At 35.3% G+C, this 16,492-nt stretch overlaps 2 protein-coding genes across 2 annotated transcripts in view; both read right to left on the bottom strand.

The window, feature by feature from the left end:
- The window catches only part of LOC120430698 (uncharacterized), a 131,810-nt gene that overhangs the window by 20,934 nt on the left and 94,384 nt on the right, over positions 1–16,492 (bottom strand). The window lies entirely within an intron of this gene.
- Positions 15,988–16,492, bottom strand: part of LOC120430718 (uncharacterized) — a 39,499-nt gene continuing 38,994 nt past the window's right edge. The window contains exon 5 of the mRNA XM_039595833.2: positions 15,988–16,072. Within this exon, the coding sequence (XP_039451767.2) occupies positions 15,988–16,072 (85 nt within the window). The remainder of the gene's footprint in view (positions 16,073–16,492) is intronic.

Raw genomic sequence — 16,492 nt, 5'->3', positions numbered from 1 at the left:
TCGCCGCAGGCGAACGTGGTGGTTAATTGGTGAGTGTAGTTTGACAGCCGCTGGGGCGATTTCGTGTGGTGTGGGGTCTAACAAGATTTCCAAAGGGAGTCCGGCGTCAAAATGATGTTAAATGCGATGTTTCGGGACCTTAATTGGACCAAAGTGAATATCATGGCGCGGAGGTGAATTCTGTGTGCAGTGTGCACCACATAACTCAATCGGCTCGAGAGGCCGCTGGTCCAGCTGAGAAAATGTTTCAATCTTGCGCTTTTTCTTTTCTTGCTCTGTTGTTGAACCATATTCGATTAGCGCATCGTTTTTCGATGAGTTGAGCGCCTTGAGTCAAGTTGGGCACGGAGGGAAATTTTGGTGACACTTTCATACAAAAATTGTAATGATTTCGTCAAAAAAAACTCAAAAATAAATTTTGAAGCAAATGTTATTTTTTGATTAATTTTGTGATTTTTTTCCAAAATTAAGTCGCTTTACAGTTTTACGAAATTATCAAAATGGTGTAAAAGAACTGTGGTGAGTTTAGACTCGACGTGGTGACTTTCCAATAATTTAAATTGACCGTGGAAATATTGTTTTGTGGATGTAAAATTAATAAGGAAACCAATTTTAAAATTAAAACGCGTGGTAATGAGCTGTGGTGAATTAGGAATTTACATGGTGAGTTTTAAATAATTGAAATTGATCCTTAAAGTGTTTTTTGAGGATATAATATTAAAAAAAAATAAATTTCTAGACTCAAATGCGTGTAAATGAGATGTGGTGAGTTCAAAATTGTCATAGTGAGTTTTCAATCGCTCAAATTGACTGTTGAAAAATTGTTTTGTGAATATAAAATTGATAAGGAAAACAATTACAACATTAAAATGCGTGTAAATGAGCTGTGGTGAATTCAAAATTGTTGTGGTGAGTTTCCAATAGTTTAAATTGACCGCTGAAATATAGTTTAGTGGTTGATAAGGGAAACAATTTCAAAATTAAAACTTGTGAAAATGAGCGATGGTGAATTCAAAATGGTTGTGGTGAGTTTCCAATAGTTTTAATTGAACACTAAAATATAGTTTGTGGTTATAAAATTGATAAGGGAAATAATTTCAAAATTAAAACCTGTGGTGAATTCAAAATTGTAGTATTGTAGTGGTTCCAATAGTTGAAATTGACCTTTGAAATATTGTTTTGTGGATATACAATTAATAAGGAAAACGTTTTCAAATTATAATGCAAGAAAATGAGCTGTGGTGAAGTGAAGTTGGAATTGAAAATTAAAGGGAAACAAAGAGAAAGAGCTGTGGTGAATTCAAAATTGCCATGGTGAGTTTCTAATCGTTCAAATTGATCGTTGAAGTATTGTTTTGTGGATATAAAATTGATAAGGAATAAGATTTCAAAATTAAAATGAGTGTAAATGAGTTGTGGTGAATTCAAAATTGTTGTGGTGAGTTTCCAATAGTTTTAATTGTCCGCTAAAATATAGTTTTAAGGATATAAAATTGATAAAGGAAACAATTTAAAAATTAAAATACGTGTAAATAAGCTATGCTGAATTCAAAATTGCCGTGGTGAGTTTGCAATCGTTGAAATTGACTTTTAAAAAATGTTTTGTGAATATAAGATTGATAAAGGATACAATTTCAAAATTTAAACTTGTGAAAATGAGCTGTGGTGAATTAAAAATTGTAGAAGTCAGTTTCCAATATTTTAAATTGACTGCTGAAATATAGTTTTGTGGTTAAAAAAATTAGCTGTGAAGAAATCAAAATTGTAGTGGTGGGTTTCTAATCGTTCAAATTGATCGTTGAAATATTGTTTTGTGGATATAAAATTAATAAGGAAAACGATTTCAAAATTATAATGCAGGAAAAAAACTGTGGTGAATTAAAAATTGCCATGGTGAGGTTCCAATCGTTCAAATTGACTGTCAAAATATAGTTTTGTGGTTATAAAATTGATGAGGGAATCAAATTCAAAATAAAAACTTGTTCAAAAGAACTGTGGTGAATTCAAAATTGTTGAGGTGAGTTTCCAATCGTTCAAATTGACCGTTGAAATATTATTTTGTGAATAAAAAATTTATAAGGAAAACAAATTCAAAATTAAAATGCATGTAAATGAGCCGTGGTGAATTCAATATTGCAGTGGTGGGTTTCTAATCGTTCAAATTGACCTTTGAAATATAGTTTTGTGGTTATACAATTGATAAGGGACACAATTTTAAAATTAAAATGCATTCAAATGAGCTGTGGTGAATTAAAAATGGCCGTGGTGAGTTTCTAATCGTTCAAAATGACTGTCGAAATATAGTTTTGTGGTTATAAAATTGATAAGGAAAACAATTTCAAAATTAAAATGTGTGTTAATGAGCTGTGGCGAATTCAAAATTGACGTGGTGAGTTTCCAATCGTTTAAATTGACCGTTGAAAAATATGTTTTGAGAATATAAATTGATAAGGGAAACTTTTTCAAAATAAAAACGCGTGTAAATAAACTATGGAAAATTCACAATTGCCATTGTAATTTTATAAAAAATCAAATTACGTCAACTTCTAACCAACTGACAATTTCCCTCCGTGCCACTCTAAAATTGCACGGAAAAGAGCGCTGCCGTGTGGCTCGCCTCCTTACATTAGCGCGTTCGAAAAATTTAACCAAAGTGCTCTCAATAAGACGACGATGCTTTTCTCGCGAAAGCGTTTTTCCTCGCGGCTTTTAAAATGCCCCCGCGCGCGCAGTTGTTTTTCGATTTTCTCATCGCGATGAGCTCCTCCTTAATTTTCACTCAGACCGATGATTTGAGCATCTTGCATCACACTTCGATTTCTTAACACACTTACGTTGCTGCACTTGTGTTTTTCAAACTGGACGAACTGGTCGAAATTACGTGAGTGCGTGCGCCAACTTCCGACGCGGTTGTTGGCCCTTTTTTGTTAGATGAATTTAGCAATAATTTTGAGATTAACAAAAATTAAGATCATTGAGTGGAGATGCTCTTAACAATAAAAAGATTAATTCGAGATCAAAATGATAATTTGCAGCGAATTTTACAGTATATATTTAATTATAAGGGCATCTCCACCGTTTCAAATTCTTGCCAAAAATGAATCAGAAGATGTGGCGGTGGAGATGCTCTAAACACCAAAATCAATCGAGAAATTAAAAGTAAGAGTGTGTGCGTGCAACATGGAGTTAAACTTTTCGAAGTGCCATGGAAAACTTCACAGCAACTTCACAGAATGTTTAACTCCATGTTGCAGATTTGACAGCTCGATACTTAGATGACGTGCAATATGTAAAACTTTGTTTTGAATTTATCTTCAATACATTTTTTAGGGCATCTCCACCGCAATTTCCAAAATGTATCAGTCTGTCTCTTATCTCCAATATAATATTTAGAGCATCTCCACCGCTATAAATAACATTCAAATCTAACTAGAATGTATTGCGGTGGAGATGCCCTAAAAATCAAAATCAAAATTTAGATGACGTGCAATCCGTGAAGCTCAGTCTTTTTCATATCTTTAATTCAACTATCTAGGGCATCTCCACCGCTATCAATTATTGTCAAAATAAAACAAAAGTGTTGCGGTGGAAATGCTCTAGCCATTGAAATAAGTAACTTGCTCGTAACTTTAGTTCAATTATTTAGGGCATCTCCACCACTAAAAATCGTTGGCAAAATTAAACCGAAGGCTTTGCGGTAGAGATGCTCTAAATGTCAAAATCAATATTAGAAAGATGTGCATTTTTTTGCAGCAAAGTCTTTCTCTTATCTTTAATTTAATTGTTAAGGGCATCTCCACCGCTATGCATCATTGCCAAAACGAAACAGAAGATGTGGCGGTGGAGATGCTCTCAGTGTCAGAAACGAAATTGAGAAGATGAACAGTTCTTAACTCACAGTATTTCTCTAATCATTAATTTATTTATTAAGGGCATTTCTACCGCAATAGCAGTAATGAACACGATAGGGATGCCCTTAACGCTTCCAACGACAAAACGAAGATTTTTGTTAGAACTTTTAAGCTAAAATTAGAACATTACTTCTGCATCTCACTTCAAGCAATGCCGATCTCTGCGGTAGAGATGCCCTTTCCGGTTGTCAAACCCCCTTTTTTAGCTACCGGTACCTCTCAATCCATCGACCACCAACCTTCTAATCGATTCAACCGCCAAATATAACCCAAAACCGGAATCAATTCAGCAAAAAGCTCGTTTCAATTCGTTTTGGGCAAAATTTCAATTTCCTTTCGCGACGACCAACCACGACGCGGACGACTTCCAAGAACCCTAAACTCAAGAGAGTTGGCTGTTAAAAATGGCCAACTTGGATTCAATGTCATGGGAACGGATACCTCGCTTCACCGCTCTAAAGCTCCATCCATAATGAATGATGTTTGGCGGCGCTTGAAGTGTGTTTTGTTTTTTAAAACCTAACCTCTTTGAGCGGGTTTTAATGGTGAGCATTAAGGTTTGCTGGGCTGGTTTAGAGTGGAGTTTGCTTTTTTCAACGCGCAGATAATTTGAGGAGTTTTGCTGTTGTAATTTGTAGAAGTTTGATATTTGAGCAATAAATCCTTTTGGAATTATAATATTAAGAAACACGGTGGAGATGCCCTAAAAAGGTTTATTTTGATAGATGGTTGTTTACGTTTTTAATTTGACACTGGTAGGTAGATTCATCAGTCATTTATTTTAGAGTAGTTTATAAGCACTCGAATGAATGAGGCACTATCTAAATGTCATCAGGCGGAACCTCCTTTTGCCGGTCGAGGTGTTCCCTTGTTGTGACTTGAATAATCCTCATAGAACGTAAACACAGTTAAGTTGCTGATCGCAGAAGGCGATACCGATATAACGTAGTGACTGTCAAAGCGCGCTAGAACTATAATTCCGCTGAGTCATAGCCAATTCTGCAGTTTTGATTTATTTCGCCACCCCAACTCGACGACACCCTTTTCCGCCTCGATTTATCGACGAAACGTCAAAATCACGCTAACTAGATAATGGTGGGAACGGCGCCTTGCGCCGCCGTCAACAAGTTGATTAAAAAATGGGTGGGAATGCACCCCACATTCCGGCTCGGTTTCAGTTTTCAACCGCCTGCTTTGACCCACAAAAAACGCACACGCAAATTAGTAGCGCTAATTACGCGGTCCCTCTTCTGCGCTGCGCGCGGCTGTCAGATGAAAGAGAAACTTTTGTGACCTGTCATCATTTCGGTTTCGGTTTTTGCGCGCCGCGCACTGCAATTTCAAACTCATTAGACTCGGAGTCTGCGTCGCTCTATTGTTTCGCTCTAGGGCAAAAGGTTGACAGGCGGTGGCGGCCATCTTGCTTTTCTAGGTCACTCGCGTTTGCGATTGCTTCGATTGACTTTTCGCTACGGGTGACAGTTTCTTTTGTCGCTCGCGAGAGCGAGATAATTTGACAGTTCGTTGTTTTTGCTCTCTCAAGATCTCCTTTTGGATAAGCGAAACAAATGCGTGCACCTGCAGTTTAAAAACTTTCTTCTGCGCCCGCGGAAAAATGATTTCATTCGTTCGCTTTTTTGTAGGTTATGAACGTCAAAATAGAAGGCAAAAAACGAGCAAGAGACAAAATGATAATAGTTTTTTTTTACTCAGAGTTGTGTTGATGTGATCGTTTTGGCATTTAGAGCCTGCTGCTTTTGTTTTTCTCCTGCGCCATTGTTGTTGTTAGTTGCTTTACACAATCGTGGGATAAACGCATTTGCATGCAAAGCCAAGCGAAATCTCCCCGCCGAAAAAGTGAGTCGGTGCAGTTTAGCGTGTGCCGCAAGAAGGCCGCCCCCCAAACAATGGACCGTGAAGATGGAGATCTCAGGTGATTTGCAACGCGCGCGCCCGTGTCACCGGCGCAGAGTGACAGCTTCATTTTTGATTGTTTTTTTTTTTTGGGGGGAAACGTTTTTCCGGGTTGTTGCGGGCAAGGTTGTAGCATTGTGTTTCGTTGGTGTTCTTAATTTTTTCATAAAAACTATACAAAATTTCAGAAAGCGTCGGAAAGCTTGATTTTTAGCAATTAAGAGCATCTCCACTGTGTTCAATTCTTTCGATTTAATAACAGCTTCATGCAACTGAAAGAAATCCTTACAATTAATAATCTCCTACGTCCTAATGGGAACATTTGTCAAAGACGACCTCAGTGGAGATGCCCTTAACAGATATAAGGCAAATCAAAAAAAAAAAAAAACGAAGACAGTTTGCAGTTAATTTTCCAGTTTATTCACTGGTAAGGGCAGAACCAGAAGACGTTGCGGTGGAGATGCTCTTAATACCAATATAAATATTTAGCAGATGTGCGGTTCTTAAAATTCAAAATTTTCACCGCCAGAAGGTATTACAGTGGAGATGCTCTAAATGTCATATTCGAGGTTTTAAAAATTTTCAATTCACAAATCAATATTTTTTCTATTGCTTTCGAGCATCATAACCTTAATAAAGTGTTCAAATTTCTTTAGGGCATCTCTAACAGAATTTATAACAGAATGCATAAAAAAATCTTTTTTTTTTTGTTAAATTTTGAAAGTAAGGTTTTAAGAGCATATTCATAAGCTATATAAATTCTAGTTGTGTTCAATTTTTTTAAAGGCATCTCCAACGGAATTTTCATAACTTTTTTTTTGTAAAATTTAGGTTTTAAGAGCATATTTATAAGCTTAACCCTCTACAACCCAACCCCGCCCCTAGACGGGCTTCGATTTAAAAAATCGCCAAAAATCCATTTTTCAACCATTGGAAAGAAGAACTTTTAAAATTTTGGAAAATTTTAGGGTTGGAAGTTTGACTTGTTTTATGTGACTTTGCCAATGTTTTTAAAAATGTAATTTTTTTAGGGGTCAACTTTGGCTGTGTTTTTTACTAACATTTCCTATATTTTTAGTAAAAAGAAGTATGCAGTAATTTTTCTAGTGCCCTAGACTATGCCTCTACGCATTTAATTACAATTTAAATGAAAAGGGTTCCATTTTATAGCAAAAAATGTGAAAAACATGCAAAAAATTGAAAAAGTTACTTAAAAACATGAAAAAATTAGATAGGCAAAATGTAATGATAGGAGGTGGTAGAGAAAGCCAAATACTACCTAAACATAAACTAAACAAGATAAATGCAAATTAAAATACTAAAAATGAAACAAGAAAAACATAAAACAAGAGAAGTAAAGTTTTTCGTAGAACAAAAGTTGCTCAAAATGACCTCCTGAACACGGGAAAAATAAAAATTTTCGAAAAAAATTTGGGCAGTAGAGGGTTAATAAATTTGGGTTGTGTTCAAATTTCTTTAGGGCATCTCCAAAGAATTTTCATAATTTTTTTTTGTAAAATTTTGAAATTTAGGTTTTAAGAGCATATTTATAAGCTAAATAAATTCGAGTTGTGTTTACATTTCTTTAGGGCATCTCCAACGAAATTTTAATGAAAAAAACTTTTTTTTTGTAAAAATCTTTTTTTTGTAAAATTTTGAAATTTAGGTTTTAAGAGCATATTCATAAGCTTAATAAATTCGAGTTGCGTTCAAATTTCTTCTTTTTTCTCCAACAGAACCTGCATAATTTTTTTTTTAATTTGGAAGTTAGGTTTTAAGAGCATATTCATAAGCTAAATAAATTCGAGTTGTGTTCAAATTTCATTAGGGCATCTCCAACAGAATTTTCATAAAAATTCTTTTTTTTTATAAAATTTTGAAATTTAGGTTTTAAGAGCATATTCATAAGCGTAATAAATTCGAGTTGTGTTCAAATTTGTTTAGGACATCTCCAAAGAATTTTCATAATTTTTTTTTGTAAGATTTTGAAATTTAGGTTTTAAGAGCATATTCATAAGCTAAATACATTCAAGTTGTGTTTAAATTTCTTTAGGGCATCTCCAACGAAATTTTCATAACTTTTTCTGTAAAATTTAAAAATTTAGGTTTAAGAGCATATTCAAAAGCTTAATAAATTCGAGTTGTGTTCAAATTTCTTTAGGGCATCTCCAACGGAAGTTTCATAAAAAATCTTTTTTTTTTTGTTTTTTAAATTTAGGTTTTAAGAGCATATTCATTAGCTAAATAAATTCGAGTTGTGTTTAAATTTCTTTGAGACATTTCCAAAGAATTTTAATAAATCTTTTTTTTGTTAAATTTTGAAAGTGAGGTTTTTAGAGCATATTCATAAGCTTAATAAATTCGAGTTGTGTTCAATTTTTTTAGGGCATCTCCAACGGAATTTTCATAAAAAAATCTTATTTTTGCAAAATTTTGATAGTTAGGTTTCAAGAGCATAATTACTTGTTAGAAAACAGAAAACACTTTCATTTTTTTTCGGAGTTTAGTCAAATTGTTCTTACTAAGCTTGTAAAAATTTGAATATTTATTGTTTAAGGGCATCTCCACCGCGACGTCCATTATTTTCTTCAAATATTAAGAATTAGTCGCAATGCGAATGGTGATGCTCTTAGCAACGGATTTATTCCAATTGCTTCTCAATAACCAAATCAGATTTTGTTCAAATCATTTTAGGGCATCTCCACCGCTGCAACTCTTTCAGGGTCCAAAATGTTTCAAAATCCTCTGAAATCATCCATTTTAACCCCAATCAAACGTTACAATTACGTCAATCTTTCGAACCACTTTTGATCGGCCAAATCGCCCAACATTAAATTTGATCTTTCTCTCTCTCTCGCTTGCGTGAGATCTAACCAAATTAGCCAAATTAACCTATTTTAACGTGCGAGTATTTTGAGACCCAAACCAGTCCGTCGCATTTTTATGACGAATTTCGGTTTCGTTTAGCGTGCTGGTCGAAAGTTGGTCACGTTCGCAACACGTTTGACAACGCAGAACAGAAAAAGTAAGCAAACAAGTTTTTTTTTCAGAAGAAGAAATCGGTCGCAAAACGTTACGTGTTTATTGGGGAACACGCAGATTTTTTTGCCGGTGTTTATTAATAGAAGCAAAAAGTCGCGAGTTATCACGTGCCACCTGTGCGATTGCGTAATTTTGGAGAGAGGGGCTAATGGTATGTTTATTAGTGTCGTAAAGTGAGGAGTTTTATAAGCGATGAAGGTTTCGACGATGAGTTGAGTTGTGATGATGAGCGATAAAAATAGATTGGAATATGAATATATATCCTGTCAAGCGTTGATCAGTTTGATTGTTTGATTTGATTTTATTGGTCAAGGTTAGGTTCTGCAAATTATTGATGCCTTGTGAGAAAATGAAAAAAAAATCATAATTATCATTTCATACAAATGTTAACTAATAGAACAAAATATTTGTTAAAAATAAAAATAACTGAACTTACAAATTTATTTCAAATATGACGCTACACACTAAAAAAATACTAAAGGGTAAAAAAAAACAGGTTACCAGGTCAAAATTTGAAAAATCTGGCAAAGCATCTTTTAACCCTCTACAACCCAACCCCACCTTTTGGCGGGCTTCGATTTAAAATATCGCCAAAAAGCAATTTTTCAACCAATTTATGATCTTTAAAAAGCATTGGAAAGAAGAACGTTTAAAATTTTAGAAAATTCTAGGTTTGGAACGTTAGGTACGCATTTTTTTACAATTCAAATGATAATGGTTTCATTTTATAGCAGAAAAAGTGAAAAACAAGCAAAAAATTTAAAAAGTCACTGTAAAAACATGAAAAAATTAGACAGGCAAAATAAAATGATAGGAAGTTGTAGAATAGGCCAAATACTACCAAAAACAAACATAAACTAAGCAAGACAAATGAAAAATAAAATACTTAAAAATAAAACAAGAGAAGTTATTTTTTTGTAGAACAGAAGTTGCTCAAAATAAACACGGAAAAAATAAAAAAAAAAAAATAAAAAAAATTGGGCAGCAGAGGGTTAAAAATGTGGAAAAATCTAGCAGACGAAAATCTAACAAATTTGAATGGTGAAGAGGAGGGAGGATATAAATTAATTCAAAAGTTTGTAGAATTCAGATGGTTTAAGTGATTTGTTGGCCTCAAAAATGTTGAATTTGCATTTTATTTAAGAAATACACCTTCTATTTTCAATTATATTCATTCACTTCAATCCAAATATTGTTCGAAATGGGCATAAAGAGAAATATCTGGAACAGAGAAAAGTGAATCTTTATTTTGGTAGACACTTGAAAAGTCTGAAATTCCCCGATTTATCTGGCAACCTGGCAACCCTGCGTGTACCTAAATTATTTCTCATTTTGATTGAGATCTCTTCAAAATTCAATCTTTTCAAAAATAAGTTCAAACAGTTTCCGTTTTGTTCGTTTTGGGTGAACTAAATACAAATTTGATATAATTTTGCATAATTTACTCAAAACTGATTGAACAAAAATACTTCCGATTAAAATTTACTTAAAGTTGATTATTGCGAATGAGCGTGTAATATTTATTATTTGTTTTGATTAAGCGTTAATTTTGCTCATTTTTCTTGAATACTGAAAAATATTACAATCTGTCTTCAAAGTTAAAGAGTAAAACATATGGTCAAAGCTGAAATCAAACGTTAGCCTAGACACTTATATTTTTTGCAGAGTCAAATTAATTATCGAAGGCAATTATTTGTCAATTTTACACGCTCAAGCGAATTATTACTAATTTCTGAGTTAAGTTTACATTTTTTGTGAATCTTTAAATCTCATTTTAAATCAGATTTTTAATTACTGTTAGAAAAGTTCACAAAACTGTGATTTAGTTACACTTGGATTTTTTTTTCATCGATGCGAATTCTTTGTGAGGGTGTATCTCAGAAGCTAATTGTCCAATATTGTCCAAAATCTCAGATTAGAAAATTAAAAATATTTTTTCAGGGGTGCTTTTCTTTCAAACATTATTTTGTATGCTCAAAAAGCCTTAAAAATTGTTTTTTTTTTTACCTTAAATAACATTTAATAAAAAAAAACAAGTCAAGAACTATTCAACTGCTGATTAAATTCTCCTTTAAAATTTGATTTTTAATATATTTTTTTCAGATTTTCGGGATTTTCAAAAAAACAGTTTTAGTCAATGATTTTTGTATTTTTTAGGAGAGACATACCACCCTGCATTTTTCGTGAGTATTTTTGTCACATTTTAGGCTATTTTCACATCAACATCATCACATCACCTCAATTTTTTTTTATTGAAAATTCTCATAAAATTGGCGTGTATTTTTCTTTCAATGTATTTTTTTCAGAAAGCCCATAAAAAAACATGTCAAGTACTTTTCGACTGCTTTTTCAATTCTCCTTTTAAATATGATTTTTAATATTTTTTGTTTCAGATTATCGGGATTTTCCAAAAAAACACTATTTAAAAAAAATCATAACTCCTAAATCAGATTTTGCACCATCCGGTTCAAAAATTTTTTTTAGTCCCCTAAAAGACAGATTTTTTTTCAAAAATAAAAAAATGCGTATTTTGAAATTTAACTTTTAGTCTTAAAAAGTTGAACAAAACATAGTTTTTTTCCGTGTACTTACTTTTTCTGTCTACAAGTTTGTCGAAGACACCAAATCGATCAGAAAGATCCCTTCTCAAGATACCGAATTTGATACATTTACATACCACTCTTCTTCCTACAAATTTGGAAACTGGTAACTTAATTCATTGATTTTTTTGTTCTATTGTGTGACAATGTTGTAAAAAGCATGTTGTTATTTTTTTTGCTTCAAAGTTATGAAATTTGTTTTCATCTTCTTACTTCCTTCCGACCTTGATCAGTGTTGAGGGAAAAAACGAAACTATTGGCACTACGCCCCCCGGGGCATGGCCTTCCTCTAACGTGGGATTTCTGCTCCAGCGCCTCTGACGAGACAGGAGAAACCGGGACCGACGTTTTACTTCACCATCCGATAGAAGCTCAGTGGATAAGGCGGGAATCGAACCCGCGTCTCATAGCATCATCGGGATCGGCAGCCGAAGCCGCTACCCCTGCGCCACGAGACCCAGCCTGTTGAGGGAAAACATTCTTAAATAAAATTTGTACTCGTCTTACATAAAAATAACACAATCTATGTACAATATTGTACATAGTTAAATAGTTAAACTGATTATCACAGTTTCAATCAAACGTCATCCTACACACTAAAAACTTATTACAGAGGCACTTATTTTTTCAATTTCATACGCTCATGAAAACGAAACACCGATTGCTTAAAAGTTTCACGTTTTCAAAACATTCGCATGCACACTAAAACTTTCTTACAGAATTCAACTAAAAATCTATGGCAATAATTTGAAATTGTTCACGCTCATTAGAAATAACTTATTTCTGCGTAATTTTGTGTCAGATCTGATTTCACATAGCTTTCATCATTGTTTTCCGGGTAAATTTAAAATTTAATTGATCGAATTTAACTAAATTTGTGAGTAAATTTACCAGACTTAATCAAATTCACCACAAAATCGATTGCACAAAAAACTTTAGAAATTGACTGCTAAACTGATTAGATTCGGTTTACCTAAATTTGAGTAAAATTAACTAAGAAGTTAGTAGAGTCAGATAAGCGTGTTATATTTTTAAGGCGCAATTAATAAAATGTGATTAAAAGTCAAAAATGAATAAATTCCCGTTAAGGTGTCACCACAGATGCTGGAGATTTTCCAATGTAAACAGAGAGCTGTCAAAGTCCCTGCGAAATATGTTGGCTTGACGTTGGGCGGTCAGCCTTAAAATACCAGCTAGTAGTCGCATGATGAACAACTTTTGCGAGAAAGAGAGTGCAGATTTTGGATGCAATCAAACCAATTTGTGTGGTTTGAATGTGTTGGTTCACGACGAGAAAAACTGTTTATTTTCTTGATTTTTGTTTAAAATATCTATGATAATATTTAAATTTGTTTTCATTTCAATAAACGTCAACAGGCTAAGGGAGCGTTCTTTTGTTACGTAACGCAAAAAAAGAGTGTTGGACCCCTCGCCTTCTTAACAAGATTTCAACAAGATTCAACAAGATTATATACATTTTTTTGTATGGAGCGTAACATGGCCTTCGATCCCCCTCCCCACCAAGTGCGTTACGTGATAAAAGAATGCTCCCTAATTTAACAAAAAATATTACAGATTAAAATTAAAATTTTAAGACAAACATTTTTCGACCCTACACGGCTCATCCGAAATAACCGATTTCTCAATTAAATTAAACCTTTCCAGATAATGGTCAACAAAGTATTAGTTTTATTCATTTTTGGGTAGAAATTCACCCAGAGTTGGGCCAAATTCTCCCAAAGTTGTGCTGAATTCACCCAAAATCAAAACTCTTAAACTTCTGATTTTACTTGGTTTTTAGCCTAATCAGTAATAAATGAATAATTTTGAATCAGCGTGTAGTATTTATTGTGTGTTTTGTTTAGGCATTGAAATTGCCCTTTTTCATTTGTTTGTAACAAACACCGGTAAGATTAAAACAATGTTTCTAAGAATTTAGCGATTCGTCACAAAGTCAGTTTTTTGGGGACCTTTTTTTACTTTTGGTCCATAACCTAGCAATTTGCGTCACACGCAAAAGACCAATTTGGCCCTCCCCCTAGGGGCAAATTATGTCGCAGAAGAAAGAGAGTTCATCGCGTCTACAGGCAATGAACCCCAGCCGAATGGAGAAAAAACATCTTTTGGGACTGACTCATTATGAAATTTGTGATTCCCTGTGGCCAACGAAGAAAAAAAGGAGAAAAAAAACACAACGACCCCCATTATGTATGACCCCCTGAGGGTGTCCCACCGAGAGCGCGCGAGCGCGCGAGATTTAATGACAAACTTTCGACCAAATATTGAGCTTCCCCGCGGGCCATGAAAAATACCTTCCCTTTTTTCTCCTCTCTTTCTTTTCTCCTCTCCCCCCTCATTCTTTCCTCCTCTCATTCCTCTTTCGCGAATGCGAAATAAAGTGCGCGCAACTTATCTCACGCTCTTCTCTTCTCTCTCTTTCTCATCTCATCTCACTCTTCGCACCGATTGCGTAAAGTGAAACCTGCCTGCTTGGATCGGATCGTTGACTTGGCCGAACCGATTCGGGTGGCGGGTTGAGGTTAGGTTAGATCCATTTGCGAATTTACGACCTTTCTTCGTTGACCATAGCGGTGGTTTGAAAAAATGCTTAGAGAGGAGGAGGAGGAGGGAGAAGAAAAGAGTGTGAGAGAGGCAGGGGAAATGGAAGTTAGATTGGTTTGGGTAGCGAGAGGGGATTGCTAATGAAGTGTGCGCGGCGAAATGTCAAACCTTTTGCATGAGAGTGCGGTTTTGCCATTAGTTTGGGAATTTATTCGAAAAAAGATGGCGAACGCCGGAAGCTGGCGACACGAAATGTTACGAAATATAATTGAGTGCGAAATGGGAATAAAATGCAAAACAGCTAGCTGCTGAAGCTATTTCAGTTTCATAACAAAAACAAATATTGATCCTAAATTAGTGTACAAAAATGACAGCTCAAAAAACAAAATCTTACCCAAACTATGAGTAACATAGAACGACTTAAAAAAAAACACAAAACTGACATTCCAATCCAAACTGTTGACCCGCGGCGAACGTGTTCCGTACAAGGTGACATTCCAAACAACTTGAAACCAGGAAGATGCTGTGTCCTATCCCTCGCCTAGACCAGACCAAAATCCATGATAAAGCTGTCAGACCAAATCTGTCAGACCAAGACTGTCAGACCAAAGAGCAAAAAGTAAACAATCTTGGTCTTCGACGTAGGTGCACACTAATCAAGAAAAGAAAATTTGAAAAAGAATTTTTTTTTCATTTCAGTGACTGGTTTTGGACTGCAAAATTGAATGTACGTCAGAAAATTATTAGACCGTGCGGCGGCCTGTACACCGACAATTAAATAAGAAGTTAAAAGCCTTATTCTTCCAATTTAATTTTGGATCGCGTTTTCGGTTTACACCTGAACAATCTTGAAATTATTTATACGGATTTGTGATTCCTCTCTTTCCATCATTCCCTTGCTTGAAACCTGGTGGTAACGCAGCAAAAACAACAACAACAACAACGACGCCAAATCTAGAGGAAACGTGTGCCAATCTAATTTAACGTGCGAGCGTACCAAATCGCTGAACGAATTTAGTCGTCATCGCAGCAGGCAGGACCTTAAGCGTTGACATTTCGAGATCATTCGCTTCAATTATGTTCTTGTTGTTGTTTTAGGCTGAGACTTAACTTTCAGCTTACACACCCCGACTGCAGGTAAGGCGATTAAAGTCATTTGACGCGATTGCATTAACGGCTAAGGGTGCCCTAAGGGAGTGGTTTCCCCTCTTGTTGTTGTTGTTGTTGTTGTTATGACAGACAAGGGTGTGTTTTACTCTGATTTGATTTTATCTTTTATACTCATGAGTTACAATAATAGTGTTCTCGGTAGGGTAACTTTAGCGTGCAACTTTGACAGCTCCGATCTGTCAAGCTTACACTCTCAGCTGAACTCAACCACTTTTTGTGAAATATTACCCACAAAGCGGTATCTACCCAAATCACCCTAAAACACAGTGACAATCGATGATCTGGCACGACTCTTGCATAAATTTTCACCTGTTGGCAGTAAACTTTTTCCATACTCAAGGAGGAGGTTATCGCATCGCAACCTACTTAAAGTACAACAAAAAAAAACGAAAGAAAGAGCCCAAAGTGTGTTACAAGACTTTCTTATCTCTTTCACCTCACGCTCACTTCGCCGGTCCCCGAAAATTCCTGATGCCATTTTCGGGTGGAGGGGCCACTCACAAATTACATAACGATCGTGCATATTTCGTTTATGATGTCATGTTCACCTGCCGCCGCTGGCAACACTGCCAGCTCCCTGCTCTCTCTCCCTCTTGCAGCAACTGTCAAAACGGTCAGGATTGGCTCATTTATAACCATGATTATTGTTATTATTGTTGATGCATGTGTGTGCTGGTGGTGGTCCCAAAAACGAGTCCCGACCCAATGACTTGGCAGAGTCCGCCGAAAGCCGTCAAGTTACGTAAAACTTTCACAAGCCTTCGACTCGTCGGAGAAACCTGAAACTGTCACGCACCTCCCGCGTCCTCCTCCTCAACCTTTGGCGACTCGGAACTCGGGGATGCTGCGGTTCCATGAATGGACCGAAAGATGCTGGTGTTAGAGACGAAAGAGATAAATTTGATAAAACTTTTACGATTATTTTCCCCCTTCGCTCGAAATTTAGCCCCCGAACATAACTCATTGATAGCTGTAAACCCCGTTCCGAAGATTTACAACCAGAGCGAATGGGGCCAATTCGGGCTGGAAATAAAACCGGAGATTGACACATTGGGTTAAATTTAAGCAACGATGGTGCAGCTCAGATTGGCGTGTAGCTGTCATCGATACACGCTTACATTGTTTAGTAAAATTTTATCAACATTTAAGAAATTTTGTTCATTTTTGCATGAGCGTGTAGTCGCTCGTTTCAAGTGACAGCTCTTTGTTTACCTTTGGAAAATGATACACGCTAAACGAAAAATCTACTCAGTTTATACTTACTACCCATTTTATTGTAATTGCAAACGTACC

This window comes from Culex pipiens, chromosome 1, assembly GCF_016801865.2.
Source record: "Culex pipiens pallens isolate TS chromosome 1, TS_CPP_V2, whole genome shotgun sequence".
In the NCBI taxonomy this organism is placed as follows: Eukaryota; Metazoa; Arthropoda; class Insecta; order Diptera; family Culicidae; genus Culex; species Culex pipiens.
This window is presented reverse-complemented; position numbering and strand designations above follow the sequence as displayed.